General features: G+C 40.6%; 1 protein-coding gene across 1 annotated transcript in view; it reads right to left on the minus strand.

Annotated features, from left to right (window-relative positions):
- Positions 1-681: 681 nt before the first annotated feature.
- Positions 682-22644, minus strand: part of OPRM1 (opioid receptor mu 1) — a 29756-nt gene continuing 7793 nt past the window's right edge. The window contains 9 exon segments of the mRNA XM_059699735.1: positions 682-822; positions 1859-1941; positions 2412-2936; positions 3951-4303; positions 20818-21173; positions 21175-21253; positions 21356-21372; positions 21374-21445; positions 21447-21483. Coding sequence (XP_059555718.1) covers positions 682-822; positions 1859-1941; positions 2412-2936; positions 3951-4303; positions 20818-21173; positions 21175-21253; positions 21356-21372; positions 21374-21445; positions 21447-21483 — 1663 coding nt within the window.

The raw sequence follows: 22644 nt of genomic DNA on the forward strand, positions 1-22644 counted from the left end.
CAAACTTCAAACAAGCAGTTAAAAAGTTAATGCAAATCCAGTTAATCCAGTTCGCTTTGTTTCCTAGCATAATGGCTCAGGATGTTTAAAAAAACACACAAAAAACCCCCACACGCAACAACCTGTTTGTCACATTCTGAATTTGAACAACAAATCCACTAGGTCCTACAGACACAGCCGTAAAGTCTCTGATTTCTCCTTCAAATAATTTTATTATTTTGATGTATTATTGAAACTCTCACCAAAGGCTGATGTATCCTTCCAGATGTCTGTGTAACTGCCTTGATTCTAATGATCACATTAGTGGCGGTTAGCAAAAGGATCTTTGATTTATCTTAATTTTCAAATATGTCAGAGTGTCTTTTCCTCTTTTCCTGGCAGCCGCTCGCTCTTTGTCCGGCTCTCCCAGCTGGGCATTTTGGGAAAGCAGCCAATTCCAGGGCTAATGTGTTTCTGCTGTGATCTGACACTGATGCTGTTTCATGGAGGCAGCAATGGAGATAAGTGCTAATTGGATGCATTTTTAAAGCAAACCTTTTAGTTACTTAGAACAGAGCTTCCCCAATTAGCTTCCTTTCTCCTCTCTCTGGCTATGCAAGAACCACACTGATGTGAAAACACTGGGTTTGGAAGGGAGTCAAGGGCACTGCCCAGGGCCACTGAAGGACAGTCATGCTGAAGTCAGGGGAAACGCTCCAGCAGGCGGCTGGGGGCTGAATTGCCGGGAGAGCAGGGTGAGTGGAGGATACTGGGAGGATCAGATGTGACAAGAGGCCCAGGCAGTGGGGCAGAGGCCCAGGGTACACTACTGCCAGACACACCCTAAAGTGCCAGAAAGCAGAGGGAAGGTGTGGGTGGGCACTCAAGGAGAGAGAACCAGAGTTTTATAATGGCCATCTTGGTCTCCAATGGAAGTATTTTGCTTCAATGGAACATATTTCAACTTTAGAACTGAGACTTTTAAATTGTATTCTTTAATATGTTATCCCCAGGCTGAAGAAAATCTATTTATATCCCTGCCCTCTTTAAGTTACTTGCAAGCTTTTGATAGCTGCCCAGAAGGAGAGCTGCTTAGGAAAGGAGGCAGGTTTGAAGGTCTTAATGTGGAAAAAAAATAAGAGAAAAGATGCAGGGTAGGAAACCATTTCTTTCTGGCTTTTATTTCTGAGATGGATTCAGAAGTGAGACATAATACGTTAATTTTCCTTTGGTTGGAAGTGAGTCTGTCATCATTATCTCATCCTCTCTGGGGGTTCCAGTTCCTGTGTTCCTTTCAGCATTATTTAATAGCAGGGGCATGAGGATTAATGACCCCTCTGGGCCACTGGATTGCATCATCCCGTGGTCAATTAGAAAGGGTGAGTCTGGGTTTGGCTGGGTGGCCCCAGTGGGGACAGTGAGGTGGGCGTGGTGCGGAGACAGTGGAGAGGAGGCAGCTAACTCCCCCTTCCTCTCCTGCTATTCTCTTTCTAGTCCTTGTTATGGAACCATCTTTCCCCATAGGCCCACCCCTTGCCCTAAGAACTTTATCTAAGCTTCTGACTCAAGAATTTACTCTACAGGAAGTTTGAATTTGATTTCTGGGTTATAAAAATTACACAAGCTGTACATTTTGGGTGCTGGCACCATTATTTGAAAATTTATTTAATTAACCGCAATAGTGACTTGATATGCTTGATTTACTTTAAAGGCCAGACTCCAAATTTTGCAAACCAGTGGCTTCCTAAGCCAATATTTAACTTAGAGATGGGTTTTTCTCTTTCCTCCTTTTTGATTCCTCATTTAATTCTAAGATTGTGTATAAACCTTGAATCTTTCACGCAGGCCATCATCTATACTCTTCTGCACGTAGGAATACATCTTCCAGCAAATCATCCTTCCCCATTTTGTTCTTTCTTTCCTCCTTTGCGGTGACACTGATTTGCTGGGAACATCTTGTACCTGTCACCAGAGTCAGCGAAGTGCTGACCTTTCTCTTTTACCACAGAACCAGAGCAGGCCTGGCTTTGGAGAAGTGACAGGGATGTTGGAGCGATATGCATAAAATACATGACATTGCTGGGGGGAAATGAGGAGAATTCTAGATCAGGGTCACTTCCACAATATGCTAAGAGTCGTTCATTTTGAAAAGAAGACAAGGCTGTGGAGATAATGATTTTTAGAGGCTTTACAGGTTTCTAGTTGTCAGGTCTCTAATATAAAGGAAAAATGCAAATATATAGAGTTCGGCTGATAAATGAAGCGCCCCTCCAATACAGTGGTCAAAGTTTGCTCCCCTCCTCCCTCTATGTTCATGCTGAACCCCAATCTCCTTGTTACTGGTCTCTTTCTAATGGGCTGAATCTTGGATTGGTACAAAGCTCTATCATTTCGTATCATCCCCAGTAAGTGTACCCAAGTCTAGAAGCTGCGTACCTGATGGTTAGTCCTATCCACTGTGTTGGCCGTGGAGGGGTGGTCTCTAGTGTTCTGACGAATTCGAGTGGAGTTCTGCTGCTCAATGGTGGAGGAAGTTGGGATACAGAACTCTCTGAAGCATCGTTTGAAGTTTTCGTCCAGAAATGCGTAAAGGACTGGGTTCAGGCAGCTGTTTGTGTAACCTAGAGCAATGCAGAAGTGCCAGGAAACAGTCTGAAAAGTAGTTTCTGGGATTGTGATCAAGGCTTTAATGATGACGTAAATGTGAATGGGGGTCCAGCAGACGATGAACACAGCTACGACCACCAGCACCATCCTGGTGATTCTCCGAAGATTCCTGTCCTTTTCTTTGGAGCCAGAGAGCATACGGACACTCTTGAGGCGTAAGATCATTAGTCCGTAGCACACCGTAATGATGAGGACAGGCATGATGAAGGCGAAGATGAAAACACAGATTTTCAGCAGGTTTTCCCAGTACCAGGCTGGGTGAGAGAATGTTAGTGTGCAATCTACGGAACCTAGGTGAAAAAAAAAATTACAAGGAAGAATTAGAAGCACCATTTAATTATGACATTAGGTATTAACATTGCCATCTTGCTTACTAATTTTTAAGCTTGACCTTAGCTAACTTAAGGCTATTAGTATACATGCTAGTAAAGAAGTATTTAAAGAAATAGTGGGAGAAACTCAGCTCTCTGTTGATTTTTAGAAATGGTTTGTTTGATTGATTGATTGATTGATTTATAAAGATCTCATTTTGCTGTCCACTTTGGTCACATTAAGTTTTCATTCAGCCAACAATTATGGACTTCCCGCCATGAGCTATATCCTCTATGGCAGGGGTCCTCAAACTTTTTAAACAGGGGGCCAGTTCACTGTCCCTCAGACCATTGGAGGGCCGGACTATAGTTTTTAAAAAAACTATGAACAAATTCCTACGCACACTGCACATATCTTATTTTGAAGTAAAAAAACAAAACGGGAACAAATACAATATTTGTATTTGCATGTGGCCCGCGGGCCGTAGTTTGAGGACCCCTGTTGGGGTCTATGTTGATATACAAAACATAATCACTGTCCGAAGTCTATAGGACATTCCAGCTAATGGATGTTTTCACTCCACTTTTTGATGGGTGGTTTATCATTCTGACATGAGGTCTAGAAAGATACATTTTTTTTATGGAGCAGCCACTTGAAATTATCAAACAAGCCTCCGCTTGCTTTGGGTTTCAGTTCTAATTCTAATTACTCTTGGAAGAACTGTATTTTTATTTTCTCATCATTTTGATGAAATGCAGAGACATCCAGAACCAATAGATTATATTCTCTTTGAAATGTTTAGTGGGCTTAAAATCACAGGGAAAATTCCCATTTCGAAAATCATTCAAAGGCATTTTTCTAGAAAACAATTTTATTAAAATCACAGTTTGACTAAGACATTGGAACACTCCAAAAAATTCTAGTTGGCTTATGACTTCACCAACATTTGGTTCAATACACTCTCCATCCCTCAGGCCTGCAACATCACTCACCATGCCTGTACTTTGTTGTCGCCATGAACATCACAGGCAGGCCGATGGCTGAGGACAGGACCCAGTTGCAGACGTTGATGATTTTGGCGTTGCGGGGAGTACGGAAATCCAGGGCCTTGACCGGATGGCAGACGGCGATGTAGCGGTCCACGCTCATGGTACAGAGCGTGAATATGCTGGTGAACATGTTATAGTAGTCTATGGAGATCACGATCTTGCAGAGGACGGTTCCAAATGGCCATGTTCCCATGAGGTAATTGACACTCTGGAATGGCAGGGTACTGGTCGCCAAGGCATCGGCCAGAGCAAGGTTAAAGATGTAGATGTTGGTGGCCGTCTTCATTTTGGTGTATCTAGAAAATGAAGGAAGAACAGAGGCTGAGTCAGAAACAGGCAGCAATGTGAAATACTGGTACACTTCCAATAATTAAAAAAACAAACCTGCAAGGATTAGTGGAAAGCATTTGAGATTCATTATGGAAGAACTGTTTTCTTGGAGGGGGGGGAGAGAGAGAGAGAGAGAAACATCAGTGATGAGGGAGAATCAACCTGGGCATGTGCCATGATCAGGAATTGAACCATGACCTATTGGTTTGTAGGTCAATGCTCAACCACTGAGACATGCTAGCCGGACTGTTTTCTAATATTAGATTGGCTATTTATAGCCATGTGCCTATAGGCTAAATATATAATTTCTCTACCTATCAGTTTTCTTACCTATAAAATGGTTATGATAATAGGTATCATACTGATTTATTTAATGGGCCAGGCACAGGTAGCTCTCAGTCAAGTATCCAGACACTGGATAATAATTCATTTTAATTCTAAATATATATAAAATTCAGATTTTTATAGTTAAAATTGTGGAGCATGGTGTGAGAACATGTCCTTATGTCCATCCATGTGCCACTTCTCTAGAAATGAAAGGAGAGATGCTTCCATTATGGCTAAGAGACTTTGCTTAATCATCTTTAACTTATACTTTTAGGAAGTACTTATTTCCTGCTTTATTTGATTTCTGCTCATTCTACTTTAGGACATGAATAGCATTTCTTTGATCAGAAGTTTATATCAAAATCATGTTTTGCTTTCTTGATTCCTGCATTCTGATATAACTAATATTTATGTCACATAGACATATATTACTAGGCTAAATCCTTTGATGTATATAAACCATTATAGTAGGCTGGAATAGTCTTATTCGTGACTTTAGATCTTTGTTTGCAGATATGTAGATTATTCATCTCTTTAGACCAAATGACTTCAAAAACAGCATCAGAACACCTGTCTCAGGAGATAGTACATTTGGGTTCATAGATAAAGATGTTCTGTATTTCTTATAAATACTTAGTTTCCAGAGCTTGGAAATTATTTGCTTTCAAATTTGAGAGTTCTAAAAGAAAATGAAATTTCTTCTATTTTAAAATCTAGTAGTCGTGTATGTGAAAAAAATCATGTGTACATAACGTCGAATAATGTTATATCCCTAGGTATTTCTTACATATTGAAAGAACAATGAAAATGACTTCAAAATAGGATAAAATAATTTTACCAATATTAATATTAGAAAATTGTTTTTTGAAGAAACCTGAGCGTATGTTGTAGATTACAAATATTTTAGAGGGCATAGTCAGTAAAATTATTATCTATTGTACCTAGTACAATAAATATAAAGCTTTATCTATATTTTTGGTGATGATATTGTATATATAATCATTCAATATAAGTAAAATATAAAAGACAGCATGAACATAAAAGTTAAATGAAATAAAGATAGAATTGGATTATCCATTTGGCACAGAGCCCAGCGCGAGATGAATACAGTAAATGCTTGTTGAGTAGAATTAAATGTAGGAGGAAGGGTTTGGGTGACCTTATGTTTTTTGTGGTATAATGAAACACACTTTAACAAGGGAAATCTTAAGCTTTTGAAGTAAAAGTGAACAGGGAATATTCCTTTTGGCCTTGTCAACTGGTTGTTAAATTAAAAAAGAACTTTGGTCATAGAAGGTCATGAACGATGAGGAGTAGGATCATGAAGGATCTTTGAAGACCACATTGCGTGACTACCTTGCATCATGGCTGGAGAACCTGAGGGACAGAAAGCTGTGCAAACATTTGAGATTTTCTCCCGTTTTTCTAGATTCCATCTAAAACTAAAAATGTGCCTCTATGCTGTATGCTGGGCCATGTGTCATTTTGGGAGTGCATTTCTGAAAATGTTGTAGTTTGTCCCAGAAACACTCGGCGCGGTGTTAGCTAAAACAAGGTAAGCATGCGAAGCTTTTTCATATTCTTTTCAAAGATGCCCATGCCGGGGCCATTGGAAATCCTGAGACTTAAAAAATAAAAATCCAATGTTGTAGCAGAATTACATTTTTTTAGAGGAGCGTTGAGTTTGTTCCTTTTTTTTTTTTTACTCTCTAATAATCCATAGATTAATACTATCAACTCTAGGATGCACAGTCCATCTCTTCAGTTTTTTTGACTGCCTTTCCAACTTTCTTTTGAACATCTGCGCCTGCTATTGGCTTCTCAAATGCAATGCTTCCCAAAGTGTGTTTTTCCTTTCTCATACATATCACCACGATCAGTGACAGCAAAATAATCAGTAACAATTGTTGGAGCCAGGATTCAAGCCCAGGTTATTTGTGGGTCATTAGCTACAATGCTTTGCTAGTTAATAACCATCTCTTATTATGTTCTATTTGCATCTCGTTTCATGAAATAATTTCTTTCATCCCCTGAAGATGTTAAATATGCTATTTTAAAGTCCTTGTATGATTGCTATTTAATTCTGTTTCTTTAAATTCTTTTGTTTGTTGTGTCCTTCCCCAATGTCTTTCATGGTATAGTCATTCATTCACAATCCGATTATATTGATTTTGAGTTGACCCTTGAAGTGAAGATGCCTTGGTAGATTGCTCGCTGTTTCTGCTGTGTGGGTTGACCGGGACGGGAGCTGCAATTAGACTGCACCATACAGTTTCCAGTAAGAGCAGAGGACGAGGACGGCATAGGCTTGAGGGAGACACCGTGCCCTGGTGGCTGCCTTTTAATCCTCCAGAGCATTGCTGGTCTCCTAGGTACAGCCAGTTTCTCTGCCCCAAGCACTGCACTGCACTGCACCAGTTTTTAAATGGACATTGTGTCGCCTTTCTGTGTCACCTGTAGACTGGAAAACACACCAGCGGCAACTGACAAGGCTACCACTACTGTGGAAATCCACTCCGTTGTGGAAAACCCTCCTTATGAACTCATATTTCATGAATGAAGTCATCAATGACCCTAACACTCTTGACCTGCCTCTGTTGCATCATTCACTTCTTTCAAAAGGAGAAGGAATGGCTTTTATGTTTATATGTTAAGGTTGAAGAATAGGATATACACCGTTCTGTCCCTTCCACAGTCTCTTCCTAAGGTTCAGCTGCCCAAAGGAAACACATGTTGTAGCCAACTATTCCAGGTAGTAAGTTTTAAAGGGACTGGTCCCCATATTAGGAGGTTAGCTGTGGTCCAGGTCTGTGACTAGATGTGTTTGTGTATTCATTCTGGGATTAGAATTAGGAAGCTATTATAACTGCACAGCTAAGTCACAGCCACCAGCAAAGTATTTGCCAACAATAAAGATGATGTATTTTTTTTTTCTATCTGCTGATTCATTTCATCTTCTCTCTCAATTTGTCCGAACATCAGAAGGGGAAGAAGGAGTGACATTTCATAGGATCCTTTAAACATTCAGGCTGCCTACCAAGAATTTCCCCATCATTTTCATAAATTTGTGTATGGCTTTTCATTGATCTATTGCTTTAATTTGTTTTCTTTTAAAAAATAATTTCTAAAAGTTGTTCTAGAGTTTGTTCTCAGTCAGCCATCCTGAAAATGATACATTGCATAGGAATACCTTTAAACAAGGTTTTAATTTGAGTATTGTATAAAAGCATATCTGGTGCTCTTAATGAACTTGAGAATAACTTTCAACCTTTAGCATGCTTGCACACGAAATCTTAGTCTTGTGTAATAAATGTGACAATTATATGGAAATCACATTTTGTCTTTTAGTCTGTAAGCTTCTGGAGTATAGAGACCATGATCAGTCTGTGCTCTGCTGCCTGCTTGGCTGAGCGACATGATGAGTCCTCCTGACCCTAGGCCTGCAACTAGATGTCTCTTCAAATAAGACATTCCTGTTAATCTCACAGAAATGCTTTCTGCTTTCCTGTCTCATGTCACCTTACTACTCCCCACATTGATTCCCATTATTGTCTCCCTCCATTGGCAGAGGAGAAGAGAGGATGGCATGTACTATAATAGTAGTGAGGTTGCGTAATGGTGAGAAAGAAAAAAGCTCCTGAGAGCTTTTGGGGAGCCAGTTTAGTTGCTAACAGCCAGGCTGAGGTATTCATTTATGGAACATAATTCTTTAGAGTATCAACTTCAGATGAGGACTTTCCATGACTGTCATGCAAGAAGCCAAAAGATGTCTCTATAACCAGACCTGACCAGAGGTAAAACCAAATCACCTGAACCACAGAAATGCCCAGCCTCTCCCTCTCCCGGTTAACATGAGGTGTCCACTGCTTCTTATTCAATGATTTAGAAGCCTGGTGCATGAAATTCGTGCCTCGGGGGGTGGGAGGGAGGCCCCTCAGCCCGGATTGTGAAAGGGCATAGGACAGGCCGAGGGACCCCATGGGTGAATGATCGGGGCCAGGGAGGGACATGGGAGGTTGGCCAGCTGGGGAGAGACTGCGGGAGGGCTCCAGGACATGTCTGGCCCATCTCGCTCAGTCCCAATCAGCCTGACCCCAGCAGCAAGCTAACCTACCGGTAAGAGCATCTGCCCCCTGGTGGTCAGTGCATGTCATAGCAACTGGTCAACCGGTCGACTGTCTGCCCCCTGGTGGTCAGTGCACATCATAGCAAAGAGTTGAGCAGCCTTAGCATTTCATTAGCATATTACACTTTGATTGGTTGAATGGCTGACCAGATGATTGGACACTTAGCATATTAGACTTTTGTTATATAGGATGACTCTAGCCTTACTCTGCTAATTCAGCCTCTAGATAAGAAATTATTGGTGCCCATGTGTCAAATGGCTCTTGCTTTGAGTAATACCCTATCCAGACAAATCTCTGCTTCCTTGAATTTCTCCTTAATCACCAAACATAAACTAAAATCCCGGTGGTGTCCCCTCTCCCCTCCTGAAGCAAGCTTAATAAGCCTAGTAGTTTGAGCTCCAAGTCTATTCCTGGTGGATTTTGGCTGGTGAGCATGGGTAGCAGAGTGTCCTTGGATCCTGAGGTTGTTCCAGCAGCAGGCCAGCAGCAATTAGCAATTGGAAGGAAGCAGTGGGAATTTTCCGGTGATGTCCACAGATGGGTACAAGCCACTTGGAGAGCACAGTAGCTACAACAGCTGCCTGCACCACAGGAGTCTTGGCAAACATACTCACCCATTGTCTAGCAGATAGAACCCATTCCAGATGAAAGCTCGGATTGGATATCATCTTACTTTTTATGGGGCTGCTCTTCTTTTTCAGAGCTCATGACCATGCACTGCAGCTGCAGTTGGATCCTCACCATGTCCTAGGTCAGTGGTCGGCAAACTCATTAGTCAACAGAGCCAAATATCAACAGTACAATGATTGAAATTTCTTTTGAGAGCCAAATTTTTTAAACTTAAACTATATAGGTAGGTACATTGTTATTAACTTAATTAGGGTACTCCTAAGGCTTAGGAAGAGCCACACTCAAGGGGCCAAAGAGCCACATGTGGCTCACGAGCCGCAGTTTGCTGACCATAGCCCAAAGTTAACTCTCTACCTATTCTGCATTCCATTCCTTCAATTAGTTATTGATTGTGGTCTTTAGATCTAGCAGTCATTAAAGCAGAAACCTACTTGCTAATTGTAATCAAGTGGTTTCTATTTACAGTGCTTATTTCCTGTATCTTCTATAAAATGTTTGCATTTAAACATTTAAGTGTTAAGAGATTAAGAAATAAGAATCCCACCTTTTAAGGTAGAAACATTCCTGGTGATTCTTGAGTCATACCAACTGTTTACTTGATCTTAAGAGCAGGACCAATCCCATCAAAGTGCTATGAATCTACGATCAGTGAATAACTAGGCTACCTTGATTTTGTTCATTTCCCCCTGATTTGGGTTCTTAATCAAGTTAGGAGTAAAATACTCTTGCATGGGCAAGTAGGAAACACATTGGGCTTGGAATTAAAACACATAGGTCTAAGCAAGGTTTTGTGACCATGACCAAGTGGCTGAACTTTAATTTCCACAATTGTAAAGAGGTGATTATATTACCCCTAAAAATTACCATTAGAACAAATTAAATGATGATGGTGACAGATGCTATTTTTGGAGTGTGATAACCCTAGCCAACCTCTACTGAATCTTTACTTTCCTCCAAGCATTACTGTAAACACTTCACTTGGGTTTTATGACTTAATCTTCATTACAGATTTATGAATTGCATATTATTACTCCTTTTGTACGTGAATAGACTGAGTTTCATGGGGGTTAAATAACTTGCTCAAAATCACAGTGGCAGAGGCATAATTTAAATCCCTATCTGTTTGTTACAGTATATGTTCTCCACTATGACATTGCACTGTAATAATATGTATCATATAATCTATATGATAAATTATATCTATGTATATAAAAGGCCAATATGCAAAGTGTCCCCTCGGGAGTTCAACCAGAAGACCGGGAGTTTGATTGCTCGCTATGATGTGCGCTGACCACCAGGGGGTTGCGCAGAACGAAGGGAGGCCCCGGCCAGCAGCCAGAAGGCCCTGATCGGCCCTGATCATCGGCCAGGCCTAGGGACCCTACCCATGCATTAATTTCATGCACTGGGGCTCTAGTAACTTTATAAAGCACAGTAAACATTTCTACATATATTTTTGTAAATTGATGCTTGCAAAAATCCTATTAGTAGCTTCAACAATTGTGGTTATGTTTTAATATTAAAGAGAACTGAGGGTTAGGACAATTGTCAAGGACAAAAATGTTTAACATCGTAAATTTAAATATCTGTGTGTTTGTTACTATGCAAGTAAAATACCTAGATAATTTAAATTTTGGGGGGAGTAGTTTTGTGTGGAAGTGTGTGTGTGTGTGTGTGTGTGTGTGTGTGTGTGTTGTAGATATAACCATTAGCAATGCTTAATAATAGCACAGCATATTGGAGAGAATTATATATCAGGATACTGTGTAAGAAGCTGAAATAAAAATGTTATCATTGCTTTTTTTTAAAGAATATATTTTTATTTATTTGAGAGGGAGAGATAGAAACATCAATGATGAGAGAGAATCATTGGTTGGCTGCCTCCTGCACACCCCCTGCTTGGAATTGAGACTGCAACCCAGGCATGTGCCCTTGACTAGAATTAAACCTGGGACCCTTTAGTCTGCAGGCCAATGCTCTATCCACTGAGCCAAACTGGCTAGGGCTAGCATTGCTTTTAAATTTTGCAACAGAGGTTTTTAATTAACATCCATGAAGACTTAATTTCAAAGTTGATTTGTCAAAACTGTGGCTGAGCTATCCCTGTTCATTCCTTTTCATGTGTGATAGCACATTCTGATATCTACTAGTAAATACCGGGTGTCCCCAAAATGTATTCACACGTTAACAGCTGATAGCTCAATTTTGAGAATGAAATGCATTTTAACAAACACTGCCTTTATAATTATTGAAAATATGTGTATACATTTTGGGGGGACACCCTATATTTTGGTATTCAATGAATTCCTGCAACTGTAGCTGCTCCAAAACTTTGGGACCAATTGAAGGAAAATAAAAGTTACGCAGTTAGCGTCTATAGATCTTGGCTCATATAAAATTGTACATTATGGTGACTGTTTTCCATCTCAGGAGTAGACAAATCTTTATCATGTGACTGCCACACTGAACAGGGATTTTCCTAGGAAACAGAGAGTAGTTTCTTGAGGTTTTTTTCTAAGTAATTTTAGGCAGGGAGATTTTTGGAAGGCATTTTCCTTCCCCTGTGGAGAATTCAATAGCATTTGTTAGAAGAAAATATGATTCATGAATACAGCAGTAATGTGGCAAAGCAAATAAGTCCCATTAGTTTTTAAAATCTAAAATTTCAGTCTCATGGTCCAATAAGGGTTATTAAATCAATTAGAATTGTCCTCCAATTTGGACCAAATTCATTTGGCACTAACAATATTTTTAGTTGTAAATTAATGTCTATAACTGTATTTTTAATAGGAAAACTACAAATATGACCTTGATTTATATTTTTATAAAAAAGCCTCTAATACAATATTTTATTGCCTTTCAGAATTATCTATTACTTTTGAAACTTTCTCCATTTTAATTTTCATATTATTGTGTGTTTTGATTAGATCAGTTTTAAAAACCTGAAGAATATAAAAAGTAAAGTACACATCACCATAGCCTTAACATGTAGAAGCAAACTAATAAAATTTTATGTTGAATACTCTAATTTCATGGTCAAAGTTATACATTTCACAGTTCTCTTAGCTAAAGGTAAAATTTATATTGGACTTTATTTATGAAATAAAACATCTACAGCTTTATAGACATGTTCTTAATTTTCATAGAATATATTTTATTTTTATAATACTTTTTTTCAGGATAAAACCCTCTGAAGGTCAATATTGAGTCAAACATACATTTATGTGACATCTTTTTTAATTTTAATTTTTGCCAAGTACCATGCTAGGCAACCATTCTTAACTGATTTATGTCCCCGCTGCCTTGGGGGGACCGAAGGTCTGGTGAGAGAACATAACCAACTGTTTCAAAACAGAATGTTAGATATGATGGCAAGGTAGGAGTGATATGGCAATGTTGAAAGGAAAATTTAACCTGCATTTAGGTGCCAGGAAGTTGTGATTATTACAGTGTTGTGTCATCAGATGGAGAGTGCCCGTGAAAATATTAAATTTACTTCTTGGGGTCATATGGCTGGTCCATGTTGCTGAAGCTTTTAAATCTGATGATGGCAGGAAGGCCTTAGAAGAGGGTTGGCCCTCAAATAAGCTTACCTATTATCTATGTTCCAGATAGATAGACTCATTGTTTCTCTAATGAGTCTATCATGTGTATGTTTTTCAGAGACAAATATAAACCTCTGTTATGTACATTTTCACTGGCAAATTTTACTACTCATTTTACTGATAATAATTATCAAATTTTATTGCCTGTTTATTTTTTGTTTTGTGAAATAGGGCTTCTTTTTCCTGACCTAAGCCTTGTATTTTTCTATTGAATGGATGGACTATAGTAGAGGCCAACAAAGCTCCTTTAGTCACCCAGTATGACTTCCTGTGTGTACAGCACTACGATGATTTTACTTGACCAATTACCCTCACCAAAATATTTTAAAATATATTTTTATTGAATTCAGAGAGAAAGGGAGAGGGACAGAAAGATAGACACATTAATGATGAGAGAGAATCATTGACTGGCCGCCTCCTGCACACTCCTTACTGGGAACTGAGCCCACAACCCAGGCATGTGCTCTGACTGGGAATCAAACCTGTGACCCTCTGGTTCATAGGTCGACACCCAGCCAGCCAAGCCTCACCAAATCAAATATTTTGATTTGTTAAGTTCCACATCTTCATCTAATTTAACTAGAGTGTTGACCAATCTATTATGTTTCTAATAGATTGAACTTCCCAAACTGTGTGAACAAAATGTCTCAGCTATACCAAAGCATAGTTTCTATTTTTTTGTACTAGAGTTAGAATAAGTTTTTTGACAGAGTAGAGGACATATATATTTTATGTAAAATATGGTTTAGCACTAGCTGGTTTGGCTCAGTGGGTAATGTCAGCCTGCAGACTGAAGGGTCCAGGGTTTGGTTCTGGTCAAGGGCAAGTACCTCGGTTGCAGGCTCCTCTCCGGCCTGGGCCCTGGTCCAGGCTCGTGCAGGAGGCAACCAATCAATGTGTTTCTTTCACATGGATATTTCTCTCTGTCTTTCCATTTCTCTTCCACTCTCTCTAAAAATCAATGGAAAAATATCCTTGGGTGAGGATTAAAAAAACATAAATGTTTTAAAAGGCAATTAAAGCAAGGGTACATAGAAGAGCATGTTCATTTGTATTTGAGTTTCTAAATTGGTGAGAAAATAATTATAGTCTGCTGTGGAAATTGTCATTTGTGTTTTATTGTACTTTTTATTTCTTAATTACATTTGACATTCAATATTGTTTTCTATTAGTTTCAGGTATACAGCATAATGGTTAGACCTTTATGTAATTTACAAAGTCATTCCCTGATAAGTCTAGTACCCACCTGACATCATACATAAGTTATTACAATATTCCCTATCATGTACTTTACATCGCATGATTATTTTGTAACTACCAATCTGTACTTCCTAAACCCTTCATTTTTTTCACTGAGCCCCTCAATCCCTCCCATTTGGCAACCATTTGTTTTCTGTGTCTATAAGTCTGTGTTTTTTTTAAAAAATTAGTTCGTTTATATGTATTAATATATGCTTTGTGGCACTGGCTCATGTACTAGTGTCTTTTGTGGAAATGTGACATACTTATTTATAGGCAGGAAACTTTGTTCAGAGTGGTAGTCCTTTTTTAAAAGATGGCATGAATTTCTCCGCTGATACTTATGTTTTAAATTCCACACAAAGGACAGTGATTTTAAAGAACAGAAGTGTCAGTTCTCACATCTAGCGTGAGCTGTCTGCGGCCTGTCTTCCGGGACAGGGTCTTGAGAAGGAGGCTGGCCATCCTTCCAGTCGGTGACAGAGGAAGACATGCCCAGAGCAATGAGTCTTGAGATGTTTTCCCCTCTGAATCCCATTCATTTAGTACTCTACCATTTCACTCTACCATATACTTACAACTTGTAAAATGTTTACAATATCTGCTTTGAGAAATACTTATAAATTACAGTCAACAGAATTCTTCTTCATTGTTTTGTGAAAACTAACCATGACCCTCTCCTCACTTTGCCTCTCGCTTGTCTAGGAGACTAACACCTATGGATAAATCTGTAAAATTGGATGGAGACAAACCTGAAGTTATCCCCTTGCTGGGCTTGGTGACAGAGGAAGATGAATTACAGTAATTGTAATAAACCTTGGGGGTGATGTTTGTCTAATACTGCGGTTAAAGAACACTAGGTTAGCTATTATGGCTCAGTCTTTGGCATTTATCAGCTGGTGAAGTTGTTTAATTCTCTTCCCCACTGGACTGTACTTTTGGAGAGAGGGAGGACTGTACCTATTTTGCTCACTAGTGTATCTGGAGCTTCTAGGAAAGAGCTTTGTGTACAGTTAGTGTTCAACAAACACCGCAAATAAATAAATGAGCCTGCCTATTCTCAAAAACATGAAAAATCAGATTACTCAATGTAATGAAAATTAAATTTGTGTAAAACTTAAGGGCATTATCTTTATTCTTGCATATACATGTTTTGTTTATTTTACAAGTAAGTAAAATTAAGCTTCCTTTTGTCATCAGAAAGACCATTTGAAGGGTCTCAAATAATGTTGTCTTCTTTTAACAGGGCCTCTTATTTTAGTGGCCTGGGATCACCAACATCACCAGAAACATGCTCACATTTAAATTTATTCAGCCCATGTGGTTTCCTTTTCGGAGGCGATGGGGGCTGAGTAAGTATGAAATTATAGTGTTGGCAGTAATTTCCCTTGTTCTCTTGGCAGGCACAGTCAGGTTCTGATGTTCAGGTTATACTGCCGGCAGCACTTTTCAATTAACATTTAATACTCCCCCACAAAAATGCTTAACCTTTCACTGGCACTGAACCCCTCCTTCAGTGAAAAAAATGCTCAGAAGCAAAAAAGGCCTCTATTGATCACCTTACTCTGCACAGTTTCTATACTTGGGGTGCTCTCAGTTCTCAGAAGCTCTGCAAGCCTCAGGGGTGTGATTTTCCACCTTGCCGTAGTAGAGTTTACTACTGGGGTTTAGGATGTTGACAAACACTGCCTGGGAAGTCCTGGAAAAATCCATAATGAAAGTGTGAGGCATAGACAGGCACCCAGACTCACAGTATCATCATTAATTCTACCTCTACCTTTTGAACCGGTTTTATTATGATTGGTATTACCGTGATAACAGAACCCAGGACTAGGCACAGGGATGGTATTGTATTAAAATATATATATAGTTTTAATTTCAGAGAGGAAGGGAGAGGGAGAGAGAGATAGAAACATCAATGATGAGAGAGAGGCATTGATTGGCTGCCTCCTGCACACCCCACACTGGACATGTGCCCTGACCAGGAATCGAACTGTGACCTCATGGTTCATAGGCCCCCGCTCAACCACTGAGCAATGCCGGTTGGGCAGGGATGGTATTTTAAATGCCTAAATTTCCAAAGTTAGTGTTCAGAGAACATCATCATTACAAGTTATTTCTTCTAATTCGAATAAAGGACTCTGCTTGGTAAAAAGGAGTTTCATCACATGCAGTCATTATTTAGACAGATTCTGTTCTGGAGTTTTGACTATAACACCAATTTAAATGTGAAACATTTAAGTAACAAAAATAGCTATTTTTATCCAAAAAGTAATTGGGTTGTCTATTTTCTTCACTGAATTCATTGGACAGCATAAAAAGAACATATTAATAGGGGGTCAAGTAAGTTGTAAGTATCTGTCCTTAGAATGCTTTCACATCATCATGGCTGCCAGGAAGATGACTGTGGCGGAATCCAGTGCATTGGGAAGGAGTGGACTGGAATGGAGAATGACAACAGTGACACCATTCAAAGCCTTGCTTTGCTTCTGCAAAACTGTGACTCAAAAGGATAAACTATATTTCAAAATATTAGAACAGATAATATAGCTGATGTAGGTGAATGTAGTGCACTAGGTGAATGATGAGATCCAGGTGACTGATGGTGGGAGCCCAGTGAGAAGGCAGATGGAGTCTCAGTGGGAGAGAAGCAAATACCAGAACTCCTCACCTTGGTGGAGCACTTTCAGAGTTTTCTGCACACGTCTATGTCTCTTATCTAAGTGGGACCTGAATTCCATGAGATTAAATATGATCTTTATTCTTTCAGTGCAAGTGGAAGATTTAGGGAGGTTATGTGACAATGATAATGAGAAAGGGGCAGAGATTCAAACTTGAGTCTGATTTCAGGTTTCTCACTCTGTTCACTCTCTTATGCCTACTATGCAGAGTCCATTGGCGAGATTTAAGGAAAAATTTAAAACATCTTGAGCTTGAGCTTTCTTGAGAGATGATTTAATTTACAACTTATTCAATAAGTTGCTTCCTGGAGTTCAGAGGAGTAAACATATGGACATAACTCTTAAACCTCCTTGCCAAACGGGTCTCATTTTTCTTATTCACAAAATGGAAAGTTTGTCTAGATCTGTGCTTCTCAATATTAGCTTCACATTGAAACCACTTTGGGAGACTTTAGACCTCCCTAAGTCCGGGGGCTACCCCCAGAGATTCTGATTCCATTAGCCTTGGGCAGAGGAGGGTTTTCATTAAGAAACAAACAAACAAACAAAAACAAAAGAAAACACTTTCCGGGTGATTCGAAGATGCAGCCAAGACTGAGAGTCACTGAAATGGAAGATGTGGGAGGCCTTATTCCACGTGTCAGTGTGTCGCCAGGATTTATGCAATAGCTCTGATGACCCATGAATTCTTCAGAAAGAAACTCACATTTTATTACTCATTTTATCCTGTATTGGTTCCTGGCTAGAATTTAGATCTAGTTCTCACTGAAGAGATTGTAGAAACTGGAGCATTCTTCAGCTGGACTATATGTCATCCAGTTAAAACTCTCTGAGGGATGTAGTAGTGTGAGAAGCGGCAGGCAGCCGCTCCTGCTCATCCCGGCCCTGCTGCGCCTGCCTGCCACCTTTGCTGCTTGGTAGCGCTGCTGGGGAGGCGGGAGAGGCTCGCATGGCCACAGCTGTGCTTGCCAGTCATGAGCCCCACATCTGGTGCCCGTAGGTCAGCTGAGAGGAGCTCCCACTGTGGGAGCGCACTGACCACCAGGGGGCAGCTCCCGCATTGAGCGTCTGCCCCCTGGTGGTCAGTGCACATCATAGCGACTGGTCGACCGGTTGTTTGGTCGTTTGGTTGTTCGGTCACTAAGGCTTTTATGTATATAGATACTTACTGAATTTTAAATAATAGCAGGAAGTGAACATTTTATCTCAATACTTTAAAAGATGCAGCATTATATTCATCTTTTAAAATTTTATTAAATTTATTGGTATGACACTGGTTAATAGATTATATAAGTTTCTTGTGTGTAATTCTAAAATACATTATCTTTATATTGCATTGTGTGCTTACCACACACAGTGTAATCTCCCTCCATTACCATATGATTGGCCCCCTTTCCCTCATCTTTTTAAAGGGACAATAATATCGCTGAACTGATCATTTTGTAGATAAAACTCCACAGCCTGGAAACAGTACAGTTACAAGTCTCAGCTAAACAGACATACTTTCTTCAATTCTCGGTTACTTTCTTCATCACTTCATTGGTCACTGAACTATCTTTTTTTCTGTTTTACAGTTATCTTCTCAGAGGGTTGCCTGACCTTGGATTAAACACTTGAGTTGCCACAGGTTGGTGTTGGGGGTGACCTTTTAGTGGAACTTTCAGTACAGAGAAGTAAAGCAGAATATCATGTTCCCAGTAAGGTAAAATGTCACCATCCTTTTCCAAGTCACTAAGAGGTCAGAGGTAATGCCTTTAAAGCAGACTCACCTAACCAGGGCCCTCTTAAACTCTGGAATAACATCAATTTTCTTCTTTCACAGACACTTGCTTCTCTAGTGGCTGTCTCTTTATTGAAAAGCATAAACTAGAGGGGAGAAAAATGATGAGAGAAAGTACCAAGAGATGCAATAAAAGAGAATAAAATATAATGTTTCAGATGGCAGGGTTTCTAGGTGCTTTGGTAATTTTTCTTCATCCTTTATTCTCCAGGATTCCTGAGATAAATATAGGGAAATTTATTATTTCCACATTATTCCTACTAACTAAACCTACTCTGTCATTCTTTAGTTGAATTAACCAAAATCATGATTTGCCACTCTAATAAAAAGAAATTATACCGGTTAGAGACATTCAGTGGTATTGAACTAATAAATAATCTGTCCTTGGAAGAATCATTTATATTTTCTGTGCCTCAGCTTACTCACCTAGCACTGATAATCTCTAGAGTCCCTGTTAAATCCTACATGCTTATGATTCCATGGATTTTCTAAGGAAAAGGAGAAACATATTTTCCCTTCGTCAGGCAGGCCTTTATGATTTGTATTATCATAACTGCAAAGTGAGGTGCAGTGTTTATCTTTGATATGAATCTTTGTATTGGATTACATAAGTGAGTTTTTATAAAATAAATGTTTATAAAAACAAATTCTTTTAAAAAAGCAAATGTTTACAAAAATAAATTCTTCCATTGATTGTCTCCCTGCATTACCTTCAGTTGTTAGCTTTCTTCTCAATAGATGGTGCTGTTTTCTCAGAGACGCTACTTACTCCTCATCAAAAGATCAGGGAAATTAGTATCACTCTTTAATAATCATTAATTAAAGAAACCAGCCCTCTAAGTAGAAAGACTCGATTACAAGCAGCATGCAGTACCTAGATAATGAAAGCATAATGGGGAAAACAAACTGGTAAGTGATAAAGGAGGCCTGCTGAAACCTGCAATATTTGCTGAGTAGATGGAGCAAATATTGTAGCCAAACATGAAAATTCCATGTTCATTACATAGAACACATAGGACCCTGAGTAGGAAGAAAATCTTAAATCAAGAACCATTTTAAAGTGTAAAAACAGTGATCTACTTTCACAAAAGTGAATCCCTTAGCATTCAGTATTAACATGCATGATTTGAACACATGCATCAACACTAATACAATCAACCTCGATGTCAGTGAATCTTGAGAGCTGGCACACTCTGTGCCAACTCAGCCGGGAGCACCTGGGAAACAGAAAATGGACCTCAAACTCTTTCGAAAAAATATCCCTGGATAAAACCACTTTTCATCTCTGAAGAGCAAACCATGACAACATCCTATGTAATAGTATCTAATCCAGTTTCATGCTGCTTTTGGTCACTTCTAACTGGTTGCCCTTTGGAAGCCCTGAAACAGAGGTACCCTGCACTTTTCCTGAACCCAGTTCAGCTCTGACTGAATCAGCCCCCAGCAGAGCCGCAGCTGCTGATTGAAACCTGGCAACACAACTGTCGTATTTGTTACAACAAAGCAACACTGTGGAGAGACACAGGAAAACTTCCTCCATGAGTGTGGCTGCAGGTGGAAGGAGTGGGGTGAGGGCTGCTATGAGGAGGGAGGCAGGGTGGGGACATGGTACAGCCGGCTCTACAGAAGCCAGCATGAGCAGGGAAGTTGCCAAGGTTCATCTCTGGAAAGGACTGAGTAGGAGACCTGGCCCCCCAATTAGAGGAAATAAACTAGAATTCTTCCTCCATTACTCACAAATTACTGTTTCCAGAGCTTCTGCCTGAAGAAACTGTGGGAGTGTGCCCAAGAGTCCTCTTGGCTCAGATTAAGGGCGCTCCAAGCTATTATTTTTATTTTTGGCCAGAGCTTCATAGCTTTTACCAAAGCAACTTCTCTGTTTCTGAAATTTTGGATGTTTCTTTATCAGTGGGGGGGAAATAGAAAAGTAGGCTTTTGCACTCAAACAACCACCCATCTGTTGCCCCCCATTCTCCCCTGTTTACCTCCCTTTTCTCATCTTCCCACCACTCTACCTTGGGGCTCAGGTGTCCCTTTGTGCCCCCCCTTAGCAGCTGAGAGCTCCGTTCGGAGCTCAGGCGCCTTTCTTACCTGACAATCACATACATGACCAGGAAGTTTCCGAAGAGACCCACCACGCACACGATGGAGTAGAGGGCCATGATGGTGACGGCCGTGATCGTGGAAGGGCTGCTGGTCGGAGGGCACAGGCTGTCGCTCCCGCTCAGCGCCGTGCGGTTCGGACCGCAGGGGTCGGACAGGTTGCCATCCATGTGGGAGAAGTTGACCCAGGAACCCGGGTTCGGTGCTGCTGGGGCGCAACTTGCAGAGTGCGCGAAGGGGTCAGAGCAGTTGCCGGGGTTCCTGGGGACGGCGCCGCTGTCCATGGTGCTGACCGCCGGCTGGGACCACGTTGGGAGGTTCACCGCGCGAGCACAGGCACTTTTCAGGAGCTGCGCGCGCCTTAGCAGCTTCCTCCAGCCGCTGCCAGTGCTCCTGTGATTTCTTACAGAGCCCAGCCCTGGCGAATCCAGGCAGGAGCATCAGGCAGGAGGGGAGAACTGAGCGTCTGGCGTTCTCCTCTGCTTGCAGCCCTCTCCCACCTCATGAGCACAGGCACTAGTCCCCAGCCCCACACCGCTGGAGGGAGGGGAGGGAGGGCAGTGCGGGATCCAGAGGCTGGAGGAGAAAGAGGGGAGAGAAGGGATGGATTTTGCGCACAAGCGATCCAAGGAGTTGTTCTCCCCACTCGGCACTCTGTGCAACACCTCTTAGGAGGGGCAGGACGGAGAAGGGAGTTGGAAGGAAGGCGTGGAGAGTGAGGCAGACAGAGAGTTTCTGACGGCAGAAAAGCACAAGGAAGGGGGCTGACATCACTCTATGTTCCCAGCGCCGGTTGGTTTCTCTGTAGACATTGGCCTCAGACAACTGGAGCAGCCCTTAACTCCCCAGCCGCTTCCATCCCTACTGCCTATCGCAATCATTGGGGTGCAGGAGACACAAATCCCTCTTCTCTAGTCTTCCTGCACATTCAGTAACAGGTAACTGCGCTTTTCACATCACCAAATGGGAATTTCCAACCCTGCAAACCTGCCTGAAGCCAGAGTGATTCTTCCTCCGAAAAAGAAATGAGAAACATGTAATAAACTTCTGTGAAGGAAACCCATTACGTTTCCTCCTTAGTGCCTAGGTTTCTCCTAGAGTAGAAGCTCTAGTTGCATCTGATTTACGTCCGGTGGGGAAGAGGCACCAGGGCTGGTCACAGAAATCAGGGGGTTGGTTGTGGCATCCAGGAAAGTCAACCAAAAATAATGCTTACCCTCCGAGGCTTAAATCTCACAGATCCATTTGGAATTATCCATTTTACCTCCAGACCTCCTGTAGGGACACGTGCTTCTCAGGAGAACCGTGTCAAAAACCAAACGGCATTTGAGTTCACTCGGTCTGTTTTCTTGTGTAGAGATTCCAGGAGGAACCTCACAGATATCTTAACTGGAGTGGCCCACTCCTGGTCGAGGAATACTAATACATTTTAACATGTGATACCTCATTTCCAGGTCCATAAACACTTCCATCTTAGAAATAGATTTGTAAATCAATCAGGGGGTAAGGTGGCTGTTTTTATTTTTTGTAAAGTTCAAACTAATTCTGCGGTTATTCTCGTTTTTACACATGTGTATATTTGTGTATGTATATATATATTTGAACAAGAAGTATTGGCACTAAATACTACAAATTACTCCCAATTGGTTGTAGAAAGTCACACTCTTAGGAAGCAGAGAGTGGGGTGCGTTAGGAAGCTTGGAAGGAACGTTTAATTCTAATATCACTTTTATCATTCTCTTGAAAACAGATAACTCATAGGTAAACTCTGCTTATCATAGGGTATTTTAGCAATGTGCAGTATTTTTTTATCCT

Source organism: Myotis daubentonii, chromosome 6, assembly GCF_963259705.1.
Source record: "Myotis daubentonii chromosome 6, mMyoDau2.1, whole genome shotgun sequence".
Taxonomy (NCBI): domain Eukaryota; kingdom Metazoa; phylum Chordata; class Mammalia; order Chiroptera; family Vespertilionidae; genus Myotis; species Myotis daubentonii.